This window comes from Scardinius erythrophthalmus (genome assembly GCF_964197995.2).
Source record: "Scardinius erythrophthalmus genome assembly, chromosome: 5".
Taxonomy (NCBI): domain Eukaryota; kingdom Metazoa; phylum Chordata; class Actinopteri; order Cypriniformes; family Leuciscidae; genus Scardinius; species Scardinius erythrophthalmus.
The window spans coordinates 25,212,513-25,233,760 of NC_138225.1; the positions used below are offsets into that span (position 1 = coordinate 25,212,513).

A 21,248-nucleotide genomic window follows, 5' to 3' on the forward strand; every position below is an offset into this window, starting at 1 on the left:
CTGAAGCAGGTGTTTCAAAAGGCTTTGAATTCTTTATCTCTCTCAGTGGGATATGATGTTTTTGAGCCATCTGCTTGCAGGATACTGTGGTTCTCATTACCTACCGTGGCCTTTCATGTGAATTTATTACTTTAATGGCTGTCTGTGTAAAGTCGCTGTGTCACACAGAATCTACTTTTTATTTTAGCCCATTTTGAGAGAATTAAGAAATAATCGGGGGAAAGAGGGGAAATGGAAACAATACATTCTGAGAACCAGATTCGAACCAATGCTGCTTGAATGTAGCCTGGCAAGCCAGACCTACATCAAGATGTTAGGTCTGGCAACTCACCATAGACACGGCTCAATCCGAGGGGCGGGATAAACGGCTGTCTTTCAAATTCCCTCTGCACGCAATAGGACAGCGCTTCAACCAACCAGAGTGTTTTCCCAACAGCGGAGCTAACGTTAGTTGATAGATTCAACTTTTGAATCTGGCCGGCAAAACTACGAACACATCTTCCTTTTTTAAGAATGATTTAAGTGCTGTTCTTTGCTCTTTTCTCAAAGAAAAACCTAACTCCAAGTCCTCCAGAGTCGCGTCCAAAGCCGATTCGAAAGACTGTTCTCCAGCAGCAGCCGCCATTCTTTGTTTTCAAGTAGCAGCGAACCGTCGCAACTCTGTCGTCATTATGTTAAGCCCGCCCCGCCTACTCTATACACGACGTGATTGGCCTGACCCAATTTAGGTTTTTCCAGCACTAAAGTCAACGGAGAGTTGCTAGACTACCCTGGCTGCAAAATTAATTTTGCTGCCGCTAGGGTGCGTCTAGATTTCTAGGCTAGCTTGAATGCGCACCACAGCTTAAAAACATGGGTGATGTCGGTAACACTCTATTTTGATGGTCCCTTTTGAACATTCTGTTGACATTAAGTACCTTTGTAAGTGCATGTCAGCTAACTCTCATTAGAGTATTAGTAGATTGTCTTCTCAATATCTGCTAACTCTTTATTGTGATGCTCCTCCAACAGACATTCTACTAAATATAAGTAACTTTGCAACTACATGTCAGCTTATTCTAACCCTAACCCTACCAGTCTACTAATACTCTACTAACACTCTAATGAGAGTTAGTAGACATGTATGTGCAACATTACTTATAGTCAACGGAATGCGTTAAAGGGACCATCAAAATAAAGTGAAACCATGATGTCCAGAAGGATATACTACAAAAACCTTAGTTTTCGACATTGGCATGTGTTATGTCGATACTCTAAAACTCTATTCTAGAATTACAAACTTCTTCTCTTTATAGCAGGAAGATGATGCTCATTCATCACACCACGCATCAAAACACGTTTCTGCAGTGATGTAAGCAAAGTGAAATTTGCAGCGGGCTGAAGCGATGTAAACAAAGTTTTGATGAAATCAAAACTTTTGATGAAATCCATCGCAGGCCGTACTATAAACAAAGTTTACATCACTGCAGCCAGCTACATATTTCATCAAAAGATTATCAGAAAGTAGATATTGGTATCTGTTGTGAGTATGCAAGTGCCACTGTTTCATTGACATAAAGGAAGTTGTGCTGGTTAGATCTTCATGCCACAGATGTTTTTAACTTAGCCGCTCTGATTTACACAGACAATTCATCAAGACAGACTCCTGAGTGTGCCGTAAAGTGAGAACCCTCCCGTGCAATGGGAATATCACATACAGGCACACCACAGGTGTTCCACAGCCATCACTGCAGTTCTTTTATTTGGCTCACGACTGTAACTAAAAGGAAACAGACAATTTGGATAGGATTCATGTTCCGCTTTCACAGAATTTAAATGTGCATAAACAAAAAGGGACCCTGTTTCAGTTTTATTTATGTATCTGTTTGTTTGTTCATTTATTTATTTGTAAAATTCAAGCAAAGAGCTTTCAGAAGTTGTTTCTGAAGTTTGGTGATACATTTGAGCATATGACCCAATCTATTTTATATTTATTTAACAGTTATTTCTGATTTTCAAATTTGGTTGGTTTTGCAGACCTTCCAGATACATCATTACATTGGTACACACAATAAGTGACTTTCTAAAAGAGACATTGAATCATTCATTTAACCGATTTGGTCAAAAACACTGGTTCATTCGGGAACTAAACAAGTGACTGGCTTTATGAGTGAGTCATTGAATCATGCACTCAAGTGATTCAATCAAAATACTGTTTCGTTCAGGAATGGAAAGCCTGTGTGTTGCCAAAAGACGCTCAATGGTTATTTTGGTTGTGGATAGGTTTAGAAATACTTTCATTGGCAGAGCAAAACATTTTCAAAGTAACTCCCATATTAAGCATCATATGTAAGTTACTTGGTATTAACTTCTAGTTTATTATACTGGTGTGTCAAGACAATATCAAACTCGCAATCATGTCCAATTTTCTTCTCTATTGCAAACTAATTACAAAATTGCAGGTTCAGCACTCTTGCTTGCTTGTAATATTGCTAAAATAATTTTCCTTAGTTTTTAATAAATTAAATAAAAGATTGCAACTGAATTTGACAGCCAACTGTCACGTTTTTGTTTTGTGTGTGAAATATTAACTTTGACATTTTTTGCCATGAGGGTGGGTAGATAATGACAAAAATTTTGTTTAATGCAAATGACCTGGATGAGCAAATTTAGACTTGTGAATGCTGATTTCCACAGTTTTTTTTTTTTTTTTTCTGTTCATTTTCAGAGTTAATTTTCCATATGTTTTGTCAAGTTGCATTAAAATCCACTTGGCTGAAAAATCATTGGAGGCGTGTGAATAGGCATGACACATCTAGATGTTGTTGACAGGTGTTTAGTCCTTGGCAGCCATACACAGTTTATGATATTGATGTTTCTCTCTATACTATAGACATCATTAACTAAAACAACAAAGCAAATGTGTTGTGCAGGTTCTGAATTTTAAACAAGTTATTACAAAGCAGAGTGTTACCTTTACTTTTTTAGTTCTCAATTGCAAACTAATTACAAAATTGCAGGTTCAGTTAAGACATGTCTGATTTACAGTGACGAGCAGCAGAGGAATGAGCAGAACATGAGTAATCCGGTCATGTTCACACACACACACACACACACACACACACACACACACATACTTGTTTTTGTGGTATAGAAGGACACTGATGCCCAAACAAGTTTGGTGGTGGTATATGGGGACACCCCTTTCCCAATGCCCTACAGTGATGATACAAATATCAAAAATTTTGTTTTAATCTGCAGATCACAAATCTGACTTCAAATGTTCTATACACACAACAGAACAGAAAATATTACCATATGATATTTTGGTGGTACACAAGGACATTCCCGCCCATCCTAAAATGTTCCCGCCTATGACATAATTGTGATTTTTGGGGCCCGACTTGATTATGAGGACACTCTTTTTACAATACACTAAATATGTCATTTCAGTGGATTACAGGGACCAATGTGTTTTACTGGTACATGACCACACACACACACAAACCTGACAACACAGTGTATTACCAAGACTAAGGTGATTTAAGAGGACTGGATCTTAAACACAATACACAACTGCATAATCCAACATTATAAGGACGAGTGTGTTTAATGGTACATGCCCACACACACACACAAACCTGACAACACGGTGTATTACCAAGACTAAGGTGATTTAAGAGTACCGGATCTCAAATACAATACACAAAACAACTTGCAACATTACAGGGACAGAGGTGTTTTAGAAGTGCTTTAATTATGACTTCAATAATATCATCATAAACATTGAGTTTTTTCAGTTTTACCATGTAATACAATCATGACATACCATTTTAAGGGGAAAGTGACATCCACAAACTTAAAAACATGGTCAATAAAACTTGCACAACTGTGTGATCTTTCAGAAAGCATACAGTATCATTACTGTTTTGACATATTAAAATGACAAGCAGATGAACCATTCAAAACTTCGAAAAGATTGACAAAACAGCCCTTGGAAACAGGCACAATTTAAAGACGTCATTAAACAGGCTTTGAAATGTATAAAATGAACTCACTCAACATGCAATAAATGCTGCAACATGTAGAGAAACCGACTTACAAGGGACGGTTTACCTAAAGACAATTCTGTTATTTCCAGAAAATGTAAACAGAATTGTCAAGTTTCAAAGCAGAATTACAGAGATAACAGGAAAAGTATTCAACAAAGTTAGTTTGGGCTGTACATCAGCTCTAGAAGAGTATAGTGTCATTAGAATACAACTATCATTGTAAGTACAAAAGCTCTCATGTGTTTAGAGATTACTAAAGCATGTATTATTCTGTACAGAGAATGAGAGTGAGGCAGAAATTGAAAACCCACGGAAAGGATCCTCAGCGGTCTTACACTGCTGGCATTCAGTCAGTGTGGCCAGTTTTTCTTTGGTTATACACTCACCTAAAGGATTATTAGGAACACCTGTTCAATTTCTCATTAATGCAATTATCTAATCAACCAATCACATGGCAGCTGCTTCAATGCATTTAGGGGTGTGGTCCTGGTCAAGACAATCTCCTGAACTCCAAACTGAATGTCAGAATGGGAAAGAAAGGTGATTTAAGCAATTTTGAGCGTGGCATGGTTGTTGGTGCTAGACGGGCCGGTCTGAGTATTTCACAATCTGCTCAGTTACTGGGATTTTCACGCACAACCATTTCTAGGGTTTACAAAGAATGGTGTGAAAAGGGAAAAGCATCCAGTATGCGGCAGTCCCGTGGGCGAAAATGCCTTGTTGATGCTAGAGGTCAGAGGAGAATGGGCCGACTGATTCAAGCTGATAGAAGAGCAACTTTGACTGAAATAACCACTCGTTACAACCGAAGTATGCAGCAAAGCATTTGTGAAGCCAGAACACGCACAACCTTGAGGCGGATGGGCTACAACAGCAGAAGACCCCACCGGGTACCACTCATCTCCACTACAAATAGGAAAAAGAGGCTACAATTTGCACGAGCTCACCAAAATTGGACAGTTGAAGACTGGAAAAATGTTGCCTGGTCTGATGAGTCTTGATTTCTGTTGAGACATTCAGATGGTAGAGTCAGAATTTGGCGTAAACAGAATGAGAACATGGATCCATCATGCCTTGTTACCACTGTGCAGGCTGGTGGTGGTGGTGTAATGGTGTGGGGGGTGTTTTCTTGGCACACTTTAGGCCCCTTAGTGCCAATTGGGCATCGTTTAAATGCCACGGCCTACCTGAGCATTGTTTCTGACCATGTCCATCCCTTTATGACCACCATGTACCCATCCTCTGATGGCTACTTCCAGCAGGATAATGCACCATGTCACAAAGCTCGAATCATTTTAAATTGGTTTCTTGAACATGACAATGAGTTCACTGTACTAAAATGGCCCCCACAGTCACCAGATCTCAACCCAATAGAGCATCTTTGGGATGTGGTGGAACGGGAGCTTCGTGCCCTGGATGTGCATCCCACAAATCTCCATCAACTGCAAGATGCTATCCTATCAATATGGGCCAACATTTCTAAAGAATGCTTTCAGCACCTTGTTGAATCAATGCCACGTAGAATTAAGGCAGTTCTGAAGGCGAAAGGGGGTCAAACACAGTATTACTATGGTGTTCCTAATAATCCTTTAGGTGAGTGTATGTGCCTTAAAATGTTCAATTACAGTTGTAACTTCAGCATTTGACCAGCACACTTTTTGTCCTTTCCACAAGGTTTTCAATTCCTGCCTCATGTTCATTCTCTGTACAGAAGAATACATGCTTTAGTAAACTCTAACTATATGAGAGCTCATGTACTTACAATGGTAGTCATATTCAGATTTAAACCTCAGGTACCTTGAGGAACTTCAGTGGTTTCTCGATAGGCATCTTCTGAACACCTGTAGGAAATCAGTTATAGACAGATCAGAAACTCAGATGTAACTCAAACCTGCATCTAGAACTTAAAACTGGTTATACATCTGATCTCTAAAAATTACATTTCAAATGACATTCAAAACATTATTCTGGAGATGGAATGTTGTGTTAAACATCTCCTTTTCAAAGTTTTTGACCAACATGAACATGATAAACTTATTGGTTTGGTACTGATTCCATTCATTTTGTTCTAGAAAAATTGTTATTTATAATAATATCTGATTATTGATAACTGATTTTTACAATTAATGGCAAAAGGAATGTTTAGAAATGTAATTTGATATTATCTACTGGCACACTATAGTATGATATATATATACATACACTATGAACAATTCTAAACGCTTTTGTTTTTGCCCCCATTTTTCATGAGCTGAACTAAAAGTTCTAAGACTTTTTCTATGTACACAAAAGGCCTATTTCTCTCAAATATTGTTCACAAATCTGTCTAAATCTGTGTTAGTGAGCACTTCTCCTTTGCCGAGATAATCCATCCACCTCACAGGTGTGGCATATCAAGATACTGATTAGACAGCATGATGATTGCACAGGTGTGCCTTAGGCTGGCCACAATAAAAGGCCACTCTAAAATGTGCAGTTTTGTGTGGTCTCAGGGGGTCTGGAAACAAGTCATTATCTGGTGTGACCATCATTTGCCTCACGCAGTGCAACACATCTCCTTCGCATAGAGTTGATCAGGTTGTTGATTGTGGCCTGTGGAATGTTGGTCCACTCCTCTTCAATGGCTGTGTTGGATATTGGCAGGACCTGGAACACGCTGTCGTATACGCCGATTCAGAGCATCCCAAACATGCTCAATGGGTGACATGTCCGTTAGTATGCTGGCCCTGCAAGAACTGGGATGTTTTCAGCTTCCAGGAATTGTGTACAGATCTTTGCAGAATAGGGCCGTGCATTATCATGCTGCAACATGAGGTGATGGTTGTGGATGAATGGCACAACAATGGGCCTTAGGATCTCATCACGGTATCTCTGTGCATTCAAAGTGCCATCAATAAAATGCACCTGCGTTGGTTGTCTATAACATACGCCTGCACATACCATAACCCCACCATGGGCCACTCGATTCCCAACGTTGACATCAGCAAACCGCTCACCCACATGACGCCATACACGCTGTCTACCATCTGCCCTGTACAGTGAAAACCGGTATTCATCCGTGAAGAGAACACCTCTCCAAAGTGCCAGACGCCATCGAATGTGAGCATTTGCCCACGCAGGTCGTTTACAACGACCAACTGCAGGTCGAGACCCCGATGAGGACGATGAGCATGCAGATGAGCTTCCCTGAGACGGTTTTTGACAGTTTGTGCAGAAATTCTTTGGTTATGCAAACCGATTGTTGCAGCAGCTGTCCGGGTGGCTGGCCTCAACGGTGTTGGAGGTGAAGATGCTGGATATGGAAGTCCTGGGCTGGTGTGGTTACACACGGTCTGCGGTTGTGAGGCCGGTTGGATGTACTGCCAAATTCTCTGAAAAGCCTTTGGAGACGGCTATGGTAGAGAAATGAACATTCAATTCACGGGCAACAGCAGGTGGACATTCCTGCTGTCAGCATGCCAATTGCACGCTCCCTCAAAACTTGCAACATCTGTGGCATTGTGCTGTGTGATAAAACTGCACATTTTAGAGTGGCCTTTTATTGTGGACAGCCTAAGGCACACCTGTGCAATAATCATGCTGTCTAATCAGTATCTTGATATGCCACACCTGTGAGATGGATGGATTAACTCGGCAAAGGAGAAGTGCTCACTAACACAGATTTAGACAGATTTGTGAACAATATTTGAGAGAAACAGGCCTTTTGGGTACATAGAAAAAGTCTTAGAACTTAGATCTATAATTTTGTTCAGTGAATATAACTGGCTTAAAACCATTTTTCTTTGGTGAAAATACTAACGTAAAATTGCACTACAATATATATTGGTTTAAAATAATAATAAACATGTTCATAAACACAAACTTGTTATGCTGGGTACACACCAAAAGATAATCAGGCTGATTTTGGGCTGATTTCCCCCTTCTGAAAATCCTAGCTGTGTCCCGATTATCTTGATGGTTATAGATTATCTTATCAGATTTTCCCTTGGTGTGAGGTGTGTTAAGAGTGTCCGAACCTGATCGGAAGAACGTCAGAGCCGACCTGATCGCGAATCGCAAATATTCAACATGTGGAATATTTACGATCAGAAATCCTGAAATGTGGGGGGAAGCCCGAGGACAAACACGCGCATGCTCTGGAGATTATCACGTGAAAGGAAACCATATCCAATCAAAAAGCGAGATGAAGGAAGACGGAAGCATAAGAAACGCAGTCATGGCGCAGCACAAACTGAAATTGATGTGGACAGCAGAGATGGAGGATCAGCTTGTTGATTTGTGGCGCAAATGTTTACACAACGTGTTGTGTAAAACATTTCCAAACACTATCATCGCAATTGCTTCCTGCATATCGTCCGCCATGCTTATTCTGAGGTCTCTAGAGTGTTAACAGTCGAGACTCTGGTTGCATGGTCTTTAGGGTTGGGTATCTAGAACCGGTTCCAAAATGCCAAAAACCGGGGATTCGATAAGTCGCGCACACTTCGATTCCGCTTATCGATTCCTTACTTTGGTGATGCTCACATGCGCGAGGTGAATGTCAGTGAGCATTTGTTTACAGTTGTATTGATCTGCCAGGACCTGCCTGCCGCACATGCGCTGTACGTTATATTTACGATGGCGGAGCGCAGCAGACTTTCGAAAGTTTGGTTAAGCTTTTCAAAAAAAGATGAAAATACAGCGAATTGTATCACATGCAAGAAAGACAAACTAGAGCCGCATAATTCTGGATAAAATGAGAACCAGTTTTGTTTAAAATAGAGATCATGAATAAATACATCAGACAATTAATACGAGTCGAGTCTATAATTCCTTAAAGTGTTATATATATATATATATATATATATATATATATATATATATATATATATATATATATATATATATATATACAGTATATTGTAAATTAAGATGCATTGTCACAGTTTTACTGGTAATAGCCTAAATGTAACAAGAATAAAAGGTAGAAAAAAGTATTTGCTCTCTTTTTTCTCTCCAATAAATATTGGAATCGAAACCAAGAATCGTTAAGAACCGGATTCGATAAGCAGAATCGGAATCGTTAAAATTTAAACGATACCCAACCCTAACGGTCTTTTCACATCATGGCACACCACACACTATATGAGCAAAACGGTTAAATCTAGGATTTTTTGTCCTCATGTTTGTGGTCCATCACATTTTGAAAATCTTATAAGATGTAAAATCTTTTGGTGTGTACCCATCATTAGTTGACACATACCAACATTACTGGAGACGCCTGCAGCTCCAGCAGGAACATCACCTTCAGAACCGCTTTCATCAGGATCACTGGCATCAGAGTCCGTCATACTGATCTCATCTTAAAGAAAAAGAGACATTTAAAACAAGAACATCTTCAGTTTAACCTGTATTGAGAAGTCATTTATGAAACATGACAAATGGCACCGTTTAATAATAATAATCATATTAATAACAACTATAATACTTCACTAAGATCACTATTATTAGAATTATCGCCTAGACAGTGATATACTAATACTGTCAATGAAAAATTAATATTTTATAATGAGTATATTATTTTACAATAAGAGGTTATAATACTTTCTTAATTTCTTCACTTAAGCTGTTATACTGGCAGAAACCTGCAGTTTAAGTGAAAACAGGTTTATAAACGCATCTTATTGAAAAATTGTATTACTACAAAAAATGTGGATATAATGCGAATGTGAAAATAGAGAGTAACTGGTGCTGGTTGCGTTCCCAAATGCATGTTAAACTTATGGCACATGCAGAGATGGAGTTCACTGCATTCATTCCCTGTGAAACGAGGCATGGAAAAAGCCAGATCATGAGCTGATCGAGCGAGCAAAGTGTGCTCTTCAGTTTGAAACACGCAGCACAACAGACTACAGACTTACTTTCTTATCGTCTTTTGCGATTTGATAAGGGCATTGAGCCATATTGTGCTTTTGATTTTAGTATGTTTGAGAGATGCTTTACCAAAGCAATTGCGCAAAACACAAAGACAATTTATGTTATTATGAGGCGTAAAAATATTTTCGGTTCTTTTGGTTCAAACTGTGGAGGGACAGATTAGACTGTGGTCAGTCACTAGAGTAAAGGTAATTAATGGTAACACTATGAATTTTACTCCTCCCAAAAATGCCAAATAATAAACAGGTGACAGCGTGTTTTAGGCTATATGACACGTTATAGTGAGATATGACAGCGCTTCTGCAACACGCATCACTGCAGATGAGTAGCTGAGGATCTCTTCAGCATGCTGATGCACAAAATACAAACTAAAAATAAATTAAAGTAAGTCGCAGATGCTCAACACACAGTCATCTTCATTAAAAGTAGTGAGAATAAATGATTTTACCAGTGCTGATGCTACTCTCTCTCCTATTGATCTTAAAATTAGCTGATGATACAAAAAATGCTGCTCATAGCGGTAGCTTTCGATGACGTGAACACCGTTAAATCTGATATAGCGCGGGAATTGAAGATCGGATTTATGTCCGTTTTGTGAAGACACATTTATGTGGCCAAGTGTAAATGGAATTGTTTTGACAATGAAATGACCAGGTGTAAAACAGCCCCAAAGATGATGTGAAAAAGTTCTTTCTAGACTAGCATTTCCTAAAATGATGCAATGCTCTTTTTATTACCATCTCAACACAGTCTTGATCCTCCAATGATGATTGTTCCTTCTCAGGGCTCACCTGAAAGCAAGGCAAAGAAAGAAAAAATAAACATCTATTAGAGACAAAGGATTCAGAGATTCTCCAAATGAAGCAGCACAGATACTTGACTCCATTAACACTGACTGATCACTGTCATAAAACATAAAATTAAAACATTACATTATCAATGATATACTTGAGCAAAAGAAGGCTGATGACGCCAAACTAATTCAGGTATGATGGGACATTTCAAACCACTCAGTATTAATACTGATCAAATTAATGAGATGAATAGTGACTTAAGATTTAAAACACTGTGACATAAGTTGTAATCAAGTATAAAGTTAAAACCCTATAAATATATGGTCATAACCAATCAGGGATGCATGAAAATAAATGCTCATTGATGTTGTCGTTGTCAATCCGATAAGAAAATTAGGCCGCTATATTAACACTAATAAATAATGGATTTCTTCCTTCAGCTTCAGATGTGCGCTGTTCACCGTGATGGTTTTGAAATGTTTGAATCACAAATCTGTGAAATCAGCGCATTGTTACAGGGAGAGTTCGCTTGTGGAATTGTAAGTTGTAATATTTTTTATTTTTGTTATATATCTGATTTATCTCATATAGGATGCATTTGGCTGAGTTAATGAGTGCTACAGTAAACACTTCACTGTAGGCCACACCGGTGGTCAGCAAAACATTAATTATGATTGGGACTGTCATATATACATAACACTATAATGAGCAAACTATTGCATTAAAAACGTCGTGAATTCTTTGGGTTTAGTTGCTGTGTTTCAGCGTGTTGTCCTGGGAGGAGCGCATCCACAACAGGAGTTTCACTATGTAATAGTTGATTACTATTAATAATAGCTCAAGTTAATCTGTGCATGATTTTGTGCAAGTATAAGTTGTAATATTGTGTTTATTTTGTATAAATATCTAATTTATCATATATAGGTTGTGTTCCGTTGAGCTAAAACCATCTAACAAAGCCTCAGGTTTAGGGGTGTTCCTTCAGCTCTTTAGGCCATTTCATTTTAAGTTTAATGTTGTCTAATAACATTTTAATTTCATTTGATTTATTATTATTATTATTATTATTAAGGCAATAGATGTTTTGGTAAAACTTCACAATACATATGTTATTGCATTAACTAACATGAACTAACAGAGAAAAACTTTTGTTAATGTGAGTTAATAAAATATGTGAGTTCATGTTAGTTCACAGTGCATTAAATTAACAGATACAACACTGGATCCTAAAATGTCTTGGAAAATGTTGAGATTAACGTTAAGTAAGATAAACATTAAGTAAATCATGTAGAAGTATTGTTCATTCATTGTTAGTTCATGTTAACTAATACTAACAAGATGAAACCTTTTTATAAAGTATTGCCATTTTTTTATAAAGAAAGTTGGAAATATGAATGTAAAATTTATTTTAGAAGCTAAGAAACCTTACACTGGTTCAAACTAGGCCACTACTGTATATGTTTGATTTATGTTGAAGTGTTTGGGACATTGGCTTTAAAGTCGGCATGAAATGGAAGTTGAGATTGTCATTTTTTCCTTGTTGTGATGTATATCCGAGTGAAACTGCTTCTGAAATTAGAAAAAAATGTAGGGCGGGGCTTGATTTCGTCCTTCGGGAATTGATTGGATCGTTGGAGGTTGGGCGTTGCAAACAAAATGGAGGCAGATTTGAATGCCAGTTTACATTCAGTTGTGGAGGATTTCTCTCCACCGGACTCCCCCACCGTTACCCTCACATGAAGGATTTTTTTATTGAGGAGCCCAGCGACGAGAACAAGGACAAGCAGCTAAATTTTCAGGCAGGAATCAGACCATATTTATATGAGCCTCCCGCGAAACGAGACAAACACCGATAGCCGCACCCTCATGGGCTCTGGCCGCACCCTTTCGCCATGGCACATGACCAAAAGAGAAGAGAGGTCGTTTTCGAGGGGGGAGGGAAGGGTAATGTATTTGATTAAAGATTATAAGGGTACATGAATTTTGAAAAAATAATGAAGTGCACAGATAAATCATTTATAATAAACACTACAATATTACATATAAAAAGAAGATTTGTCAAATTTGATTTCATGCCGACTTTAAATGATGTGCGTTTCGTTTTTGTAATCAGGCTTTCAAAGTATATCAAATTTTGGATTTAGATTCATCGGCTAATATATCAGATATCGGCTTTCGAATATAAAGAATGATCAGTTATCGGCCCAAATGTTCATATCGCTGTATCCCTAATTTAATTTCCAAAAAAACAATACCTTCTGTACATCTCTGGCCTCTGACTGGGACGGGGACGGACTCTTCATTTCGAGAGTGGAGGGTTCAACCTCACTGAGAGTCTACAAAACATAACATTAGACATGAAACAGTGGTGTAAATGTGTGAACACTAGATCTCACAGATGTCTCTGCTTCGTTTGCTCGTTCTCTTCCAGCACAACTCTCACTTACCTTGTCTAGTCCCACAGTCAGAGCAGCACAATCACTGTCTGATGACCACTGGCTCTTATGGCTCATCTGAGAATATGAAATTAAGCGTTACATACAGAAACACTTCACCTAAGAGTTTAAAAAAAGCATTATAAATGGAATATATAAAGGATAATGTACAGTCAGTCAGTAATTAATACAAAATAAACTGACAGGATAATAAGGGTCCTGATACACAGCTACCTATCAATAAATATTTGCACATGAAATACTGATTTGAGATAATATACAAGATTACAAAATAGTTAAAGTTTTCAAATCAATATTTAAATGCTACCACAAGGTAATGTTCACGGCTTTTATGCATCACATTACATGTGTTTTCATTACAGTGTGTCAGGTTGTGTGTAGCTTTACACCAGTTTTATGAGGACACCGTTTTATGAGGACATCATAAGAACAGGTTCCTGATGTTTGACTTGACAGAAGAATCTCAGTGTGTTGTGTAAGTTTGACAGAATCCTGGTCTATGAGGACACAGTTTTATGAGGACATCATAAGAAAATGATCCTGATGTTTGACTTTGACTGAGTGTGTTGTGTAAGTTTGACAGAATACTGGTCTATGAGGACACTAGATTTACTGGGACACTGGTAACTAGATACATTTGGACGGCACTGAGTTCAAGTGTGTGTATGTATGAGAGTGATACGAGACATTGCGCCTGTGCTAGATGTACAGTAAGTGATCGTGACTCACTTCTTACACACACAATCATAATTCAGTGACTGATAACTGTGGCAAATAATCTGTTTCTGAGGAAACAGAGTTATTACATTAACTTATTGGATACCTTTAGAGTTGCTGTATCTTGTTCAGGTTTCATCTGATTCTTCAGAGTTATCATCTGAAAAAAAAAGTAGTAAAAATATATAAAAAAGACAAATAAATAATAATTTTAGTATCACTTATTGAAAGCCAAACAGAGGTTGCTATTTTTTACCAACTTCTTCAATGATTATATTTAATCTGACAAGCACAAATAGTTTTCGCTATTGGTATTAGCCACAATGAGCTGTGAATTATGGGTTATCAGTATCGATCCTAATATTCCATATGTGTGTCCCGGTAAATCTAGTGTCCTCATAGACCAGGATTCTGTCAAACTTACACAACACACTGAGATTCTCCAGTCAAGTCAAACATCAGAACATTGCTCTTATGATGTCCTCATAAAACGGTGTCCTCATAAAACAGGTGTAAGACACACACACACTTGACACACTGTAATGAACATGCATGTAATGTGATGCATTAAAGTCATGAACATTAACTTGTAGGGCTGCACAATGTATTGCTTTATCATTCATACCCATCTGTGGTAGTGACATTGCAGTACAGGCCTCTGTGAAGTCAGGCTATGTAAAGACTCTGCCGTGTTATTTTACAGTTGATTACTCAAGTTCTGTACCTAAATGCTGTTAGACTTACCTGGAATATATGAGGCATTGTTTATTTCACATCTTTGTTCATTTTTTTTATCTCTGCTTGCAATTTATTATTTTCTATGCAGATGCAAACCCCTACAAAATCACACCAATCATTCTAGAATGATTAATTATTTCCAAATAGAGCTATTCAAGACATCTGGTGAAATTGCTTTTCATATTGAAAAACTTTTGTTAATGTGAGTTAATAAAATATGTGAGTTCATGTTCGTTCACAGTGCATTAAATTAACAGATACAACACTGGATCCTAAAATGTCTTGGAAAATGTTGAGATTAACGTTAAGATAAACGTTAAGTAAATCCTGTAGAAGTATTGTTCATTCATTGTTAGTACATGTTAACTAATACTAACAAGATGAAACCTTTTTGTAAAGTGTTGTCATTTTTTTATAAAGAAAGTTGGAAATATGAATGTAAAATTCATTTTAAAAGTTAAGGAATCTTACATTAGGCCACTGTACTATTATGTTTGATTTATGTTGAAGTGTTTGGGACATTGGCTTTAAATGATGTGCGTTTCGTTTTTGTAATCAGGCTTTCAAAGTATATCAAATTTTGGATTTAGATTCATCGGCTAATATATCAGATATCGGCTTTCGAATATAAAGAATGATCAGTTATCGGCCCAAATGTTCATATCGCTGTATCCCTAATTTAATTTCCAAAAAAACAATACCTTCTGTACATCTCTGGCTTCTGACTGGGACGGGGACGGACTCTTCATTTCGAGAGTGGAGGGTTCAACCTCACTGAGAGTCTACAAAACATAACATTAGACATGAAACAGTGGTGTAAATGTGTGAACACTAGATCTCACAGATGTCTCTGCTTCGTTTGCTCGTTCTCTTCCAGCACAACTCTCACTTACCTCGTCTAGACCCACAGTCAGAGCAGCACAATCACTGTCTGATGACCACTGGCTCTTATGGCTCATCTGAGAATATGAAATTAAGCGTTACATACAGAAACACTTCACCTAAGAGTTTAAAAAAAGCATTATAAATGGAATATATAAAGGATAATGTACAGTCAGTCAGTAATTAATACAAAATAAACTGACAGGATAATAAGGGTCCTGATACACAGCTACCTATCAATAAATATTTGCACATGAAATACTGATTTGAGATAATATACAAGATTACAAAGTTAAAGTTTTCAAATCAATATTTCAATATTTAAATGCTACCACAAGGTAATGTTCACGGCTTTTATGCATCACATTACATGTGTTTTCATTACAGTGTGTCAGGTTGTGTGTAGCTTTACACCAGTTTTATGAGGACACCCTTTTATGAGGACATCATAAGAGCATGTTCCTGATGTTTGACTTGACAGAAGAATCTCAGTGTGTTGTGTAAGTTTGACAGAATCCTGGTCTATGAGGACACAGTTTTATGAGGACATCATAAGAGCATGTTCCTGATGTTTGACTTTGACTGAGTGTGTTGTGTAAGTTTGACAGAATACTGGTCTATGAGGACACTAGATTTACTGGGACACTGGTAACTAGATACATTTGGACGGCACTGAGTTCAAGTGTGTGTATGTATGAGAGTGATACGAGACATTGTGCCTGTGCTAGATGTACAGTAAGTGATCGTGACTCACTTCTTACACACACAATCATAATTCAGTGACTGATAACTGTGGCAAATAATCTGTTTCTGAGGAGCACTGGTCGCATGGCACTGCTTATGCATGGAAACCCTGAACTCACCTTTATAATGATTGCTGAATCTGCCCTGGAGCTCATCTGTGTCTGTAAACGGCATGCCCTCTTCCAGATCTTGATCTTCTCCTTCACTGACTCACTTCAGCCATCATCCCATGTGTCTGCGCGCATAGAAAAAGACTCTCACGACCATTGCATTTCATTTGACCTATTATTCAAAAAGCTTGTTTTAAATAAATTGATCAATTATGGTAAACAGCATTCAAGTTATTTTAATACTTTATTATATGATATTTAAGGAATATGTTAATTGATAATAACTATTCATTCATAGATTTCATTCACAATTAATATTATAGGCAATAATAGTGACAGTATTAATAAGACTGAATCAAACAGAGTTCTAATAATATTCAGAGTAGCCTATATTTTATTATAGTCAGGAGTAATAAGAGCACATATTTGTGTCTTAATGTGTTTAAAGCAAGCATAACTGTAGTAATATTAACAGTAGCATATCAGGATACTGTACTGGGTGAAATAGCCTCCCCTTCACATACTGAAACGTTAGTCATGCCAACGCGTTATTATGATGGCTAGACTATTTTATGAGATCAGAAAAGGTAGCAGTTACAAATATAGTGCAATCGAAAACGAGTTTAAAATGACAAGCATCGCTGATTCCCTCATGTCAGTCTGTAAACAGAATCACTAACTTATAGGTCCGCTAGCACGGTTAGCATCACGCGCTAGCTGCTTTCTAACTGTAAAACGAGCAGCGAAGAGCATACAGAACATGCACAAACAAGCCAACCGGACCCACGTGCTATTAGAGAAGCAATTAAACAACATTATAACTTACCTTTTGGATAACAGTTGCCTTCATCAGGTCCACAGATGTCTTCTCAGGTGCAGAGTTTGTCCAGTCCAAACAGGAAATGACGTGACGACGAATGACTACACCTCTGATTACGTTGTACTTATCATAATATAAACGGGATTTTATTTATTTATTTATCATATATTTAATGCACAATTAATAAATTACAGGCAAAAATACTTAAATAATTAGTATTTTGCATTAGTTGCTACACATTTTAAAGCTGATTGAAGCTCCGCCCACTGGCGCCATCTTGTTTTCGCGATCTCCCGCCTACCGGTACCGATCTGACCAATCACTAAAGCTGATTGAAGCTCCGCCCATTGGCGCCATCTTGTTTTCGCGATTTCCCGCCTAGCGGTATCGATCTGACCAATCACAGGCCCCAAATAATACACTTGTGTGAAAGATGCAAATTTTTGATGACACGGGTGTAATACCAGGACCTGGCTACAGGGGCGCACTCTCGAAATCAGGGATACACTGTGTATGGTAAAATTTCAGGGTTTTGTGGTATGTAAGGACATGGCGCCAAACTTTGAGAGGGAGCGTCTGGAACGTAGTAAATGACATCTACGCTGTCGGATTTATGAGGACATGGCCTCTGTCCTCATAAACCCAAATGTCCCCATAGTGCTGGTGCGTATTCAGGTCAAAAGTCCTCGTAAACCACAAAAACAAACACACACACACACACACACACACACACACACACACACACACACACACACACACACCACAGACGTCCAGTAATTTCACTTAAAAAATGCAGAAGTGCTGACTCAACATGCATACACATACTGTAGTCTCTCTCTCTCTCTCTCTCTCTCTCTCTCTCTCTCTCTCTCTCTCTCTCTCTCTGTCACTCTGTTTAAATAACCTCTCCCACTCTCCCTCCTCTCTTTGATATCTCAGAAGATGCAAACTGTTGAAGATAAAACACAAGCACACACTCTGAGCCCACCAGGCGGGTCACGGCTGATTGATGTAGTCCTAAGAGAGAGCATAACATCCCTGAACTCCCATCACACTCAGAGGAAGAGAGAGAGAGAGCTGATATATTTGATGATGGAGAATGATGAGGGGCATTTATTTTCATTTAGTCTTAAGTTATTTCTGCTGTGGGTTCTGTGTAGTGTCTGGCAAGCAGATGGGTTAAAGTGTGTTACGCTTGCTCGTACACACACACACACACACACACCTATGTGACAATGAAAAGAGCTTCCAGACTTTTTATATGCGTTTAGAAGCGAAGACTGATATTTCTCACTGCTGTTGAAGTCTCTGTCGACTGCAGCCAAGGCCTTGGCTATTTTCTCTGTGTGTGTTTCTGTGTATGTGTGTGAGAGGGACTTTCAAACTAGGTAAGAGCTCATTATTCTGCCATCTCTGCTGCTTTTGACTTGGAAGAGATTAAGATCGAAAGGGAAGGAGGGAAAGAAAGAATCATGATGATTTTGTGCAATGGAACTCATTTTCCCTTTTATTACCTCTGAGAGTTTCCTCAAATATCATCACTCTGTCATACTTGTCGCTGTGTGTGTGTGTGTGTGTGTGTGTGTGTGTGTGTGTGTGTGTGTGTGTGTGTGTGTGTGTGTGTGTGTGTGTGTGTGTGTGTGTGTGTGTGTGTGTGTGTGTGTGTGTGTGTGTGTGTGTGTACCAAATGTACCAACACGCATATTAAAACCTGAAATCACAAATGTTGTGAGGACCAAAAGAAAACAACTTAAACATATTGACAATATTTTAATGAGGATGTAAAATGCTAAATGATGTCTGTGCTGGTCAGGTTTATGATAGACAATATTATTAGCTTAGTATATAACAGAAGGCAATGGAAAGGCGCAACTTGACAGAAAATCAATAATATGTATGTATGACTGTGACAGTTGTTTCAGTAAATATATTTATACATTTCTAGTGAAACACCTTTCTCTGTTCTGTCTATGTATGGTTACATAAGCATTTGTTAGTAATCTTATCCGTTTTTAGTTGTATTTTTTAGTTAATTTTATAATAGTTCATAGATTTAGTTACTTTTATAATAACTTTCATTAATAAACTTATATAATGCAAACATTACATAATAATGGCAGTTGTGTAACTGTATTTATCTAATGAGCTGTTAAAGCATTACATAATGTAGAGCTGTTTGCTAATGTCATTAATTCACTTTTCTATGAAGTGCTATGCTAATCAACATTTACAAATAAAAATAATAGGCTAAACGTACAAACAGATAGATTCTTTTTTTTATTGTACTGAGCCCATACTTTTGAACGGTAGTGTGTATACTGCATATACATTTTAACTGTAAACATCCATTACCACAAGATGATAAGCATTTGAAAAATGCGTAGTTTATATAGTAAAAGCTCCAGTAATCCAGGCAGCACAGTCATACAGTCATTTGTGGTGATCTGAGCGTTTAAGGGCAAATCATGAACTTTTCTTTTATTGATTCTTGCTGTTTTACCATAGCAGCTCAGTTAGCAGTTTCGGATGGCTGACATATGCTCTAATTGGCACGTTGGCTTTAATGACAGGATTTCTGCTTGTTGATGGCATGCTTCGTATAATTAGAGTGTTTTTGAATTTAACATCCTTAAGATTTTATGTATCGTCTTTGCTTGGCCCATAAACGTTGCTTACAGTAATGTTATTGCCGTTTGAATGCATAGCGTGAACTCGTTTTTCATCCTCCCCCCTTTTTCTAAAATGAACAATGGCTCACTTGAGAGATGAATGATGAGTCACTCGAGACATCTTTGTCTTCTTTCCACTTAGCACAGGTTTGCTGAAGCGAATTTTTATTCTGATATCGGAGCATATACTCATGCACATCACAAACAGTTCAGAGATATTTTGCAATGCTCTTTGTCATTGTAGGTGGAGGCCACTGAAGAGCACTGGTGTGGCTGATGGATGGCGCTCAGCGTGGGGTAAACACAACGTTTGGCATCTGTGTCAGACACACAATCACTGGGTGCAACCCGGAGTTCTGCCAATCCTCTGTTGGTTATCCGCTCCTTTGATATCAGCCGAGGGCTTCTTTTCCACGTGGGTGTAGTCTCATTATGTCAGCCTTTTGTTTTCCCAATGAATCCATTAAACAAACCAATCACAAGCTGTTGTATTTTTACACTGCCGGTTGCGTCAAGCAACAGGCTCACATCAGCCTCTTCGATCTTCATATAATCCCCCACAGCTGCATATTTTGAAGGGAGGGTGTGAAATCTTTGGAAGATTTAACGGCAGAGGTCTTATAATATCAAGGCTCTGAATCACTGACCCATCTGGAGAAGTCGTACAACATAAATAAGCAGTACGCGCATTACAACACCAAATCAACTGGTGACTGTAAAACAACTAAAGACGCCCCACATGAAAATCTCTGTTAGTGCTGGACAGAGTAGATCATAAGACTGAAACCACAGTGGAATAATAACTAATAATTCCCCAGACTGTGAGTTGTGATTCATGGGCTGAGGGATTATGTTCATTGTCTGTTGCTTTAAGGCGTTACGACACCTAAGGGCTGGATCACATGATTGAACATGTTTTATGAGCATCTCCTTTTACATTAAAATTATTAAGCCTGAACTCGCAGGCACGGTTGTGTCTTGCCAAGCTAGTTGAAGTAACAGATGTCTACCTGATCCTCCTGTTTCATTACATTTATATTTTGCTGATGTAACATAATGCATTTGCATTGATTGGTTGAGTGGTGTTCAATGATTTTGTTTTGACTTAAATTCAATCAATTAATTTAGATGTTACCTCTGTCAGGGTTGGCGGCTGTAGCAATCACACAACGAAGGAGAATTCAACAAGAACTGTATTTAATAGAAAATACTCAGGAATATACAGAAATGAGAAAATCACAACCCCGTCAACATAAACGCAAACGAGACCAAACAAAGAACTGAGGAAACTAAGGACTTGAATTCACAGAGAGACATAATGATTGACTGGTGAACATAATTAGTAATCAAGGGTACAAAGTAGGGACTAAT

General features: G+C 38.1%; 1 protein-coding gene across 5 annotated transcripts; it reads right to left on the minus strand.

Annotated features, from left to right (window-relative positions):
* Positions 1-3,716: 3,716 nt before the first annotated feature.
* On the minus strand, positions 3,717-17,307 carry LOC308691514 (uncharacterized protein). Of its 5 annotated transcripts, none has more exons than XM_081366832.1 (11): positions 17,215-17,307; positions 16,398-16,513; positions 15,546-15,611; positions 15,354-15,434; positions 14,021-14,074; positions 13,189-13,254; positions 12,997-13,077; positions 10,685-10,738; positions 9,274-9,372; positions 5,794-5,872; positions 3,724-5,035 (listed from the first exon to the last, which is right to left on the minus strand). In XM_081366832.1, exons 2-9 carry the CDS (start codon positions 16,431-16,433, stop codon positions 9,358-9,360), a joined length of 453 nt encoding a protein of 150 aa, XP_081222958.1. In that variant the 5' UTR covers positions 16,434-16,513; positions 17,215-17,307; the 3' UTR covers positions 3,724-5,035; positions 5,794-5,872; positions 9,274-9,357. The 5 variants fall into 5 exon arrangements, with proteins under 5 accessions (XP_081222957.1, XP_081222958.1, XP_081222960.1 ...); XM_081366833.1 differs by having other exon boundaries at positions 5,023-5,035; positions 5,829-5,872; XM_081366831.1 differs by having other exon boundaries at positions 3,717-5,872.
* Positions 17,308-21,248: the final 3,941 nt, after the last annotated feature.

Coding starts and splice junctions, on each gene's coding strand:
- LOC308691514 (XM_081366830.1), bottom strand. CDS start 16,433: ATGAGCTCCAGGGCAGATTCAGCAATCATTATAAAG. Junction 13,078..13,188: donor TGACTGTGGGACTAGACAAG/GTAAGTGAGAGT, acceptor TATGTTTTGTAG/ACTCTCAGTGAGGTTGAACC. Junction 10,739..12,996: donor AGGCCAGAGATGTACAGAAG/GTATTGTTTTTT, acceptor CCTTGCTTTCAG/GTGAGCCCTGAGAAGGAACA.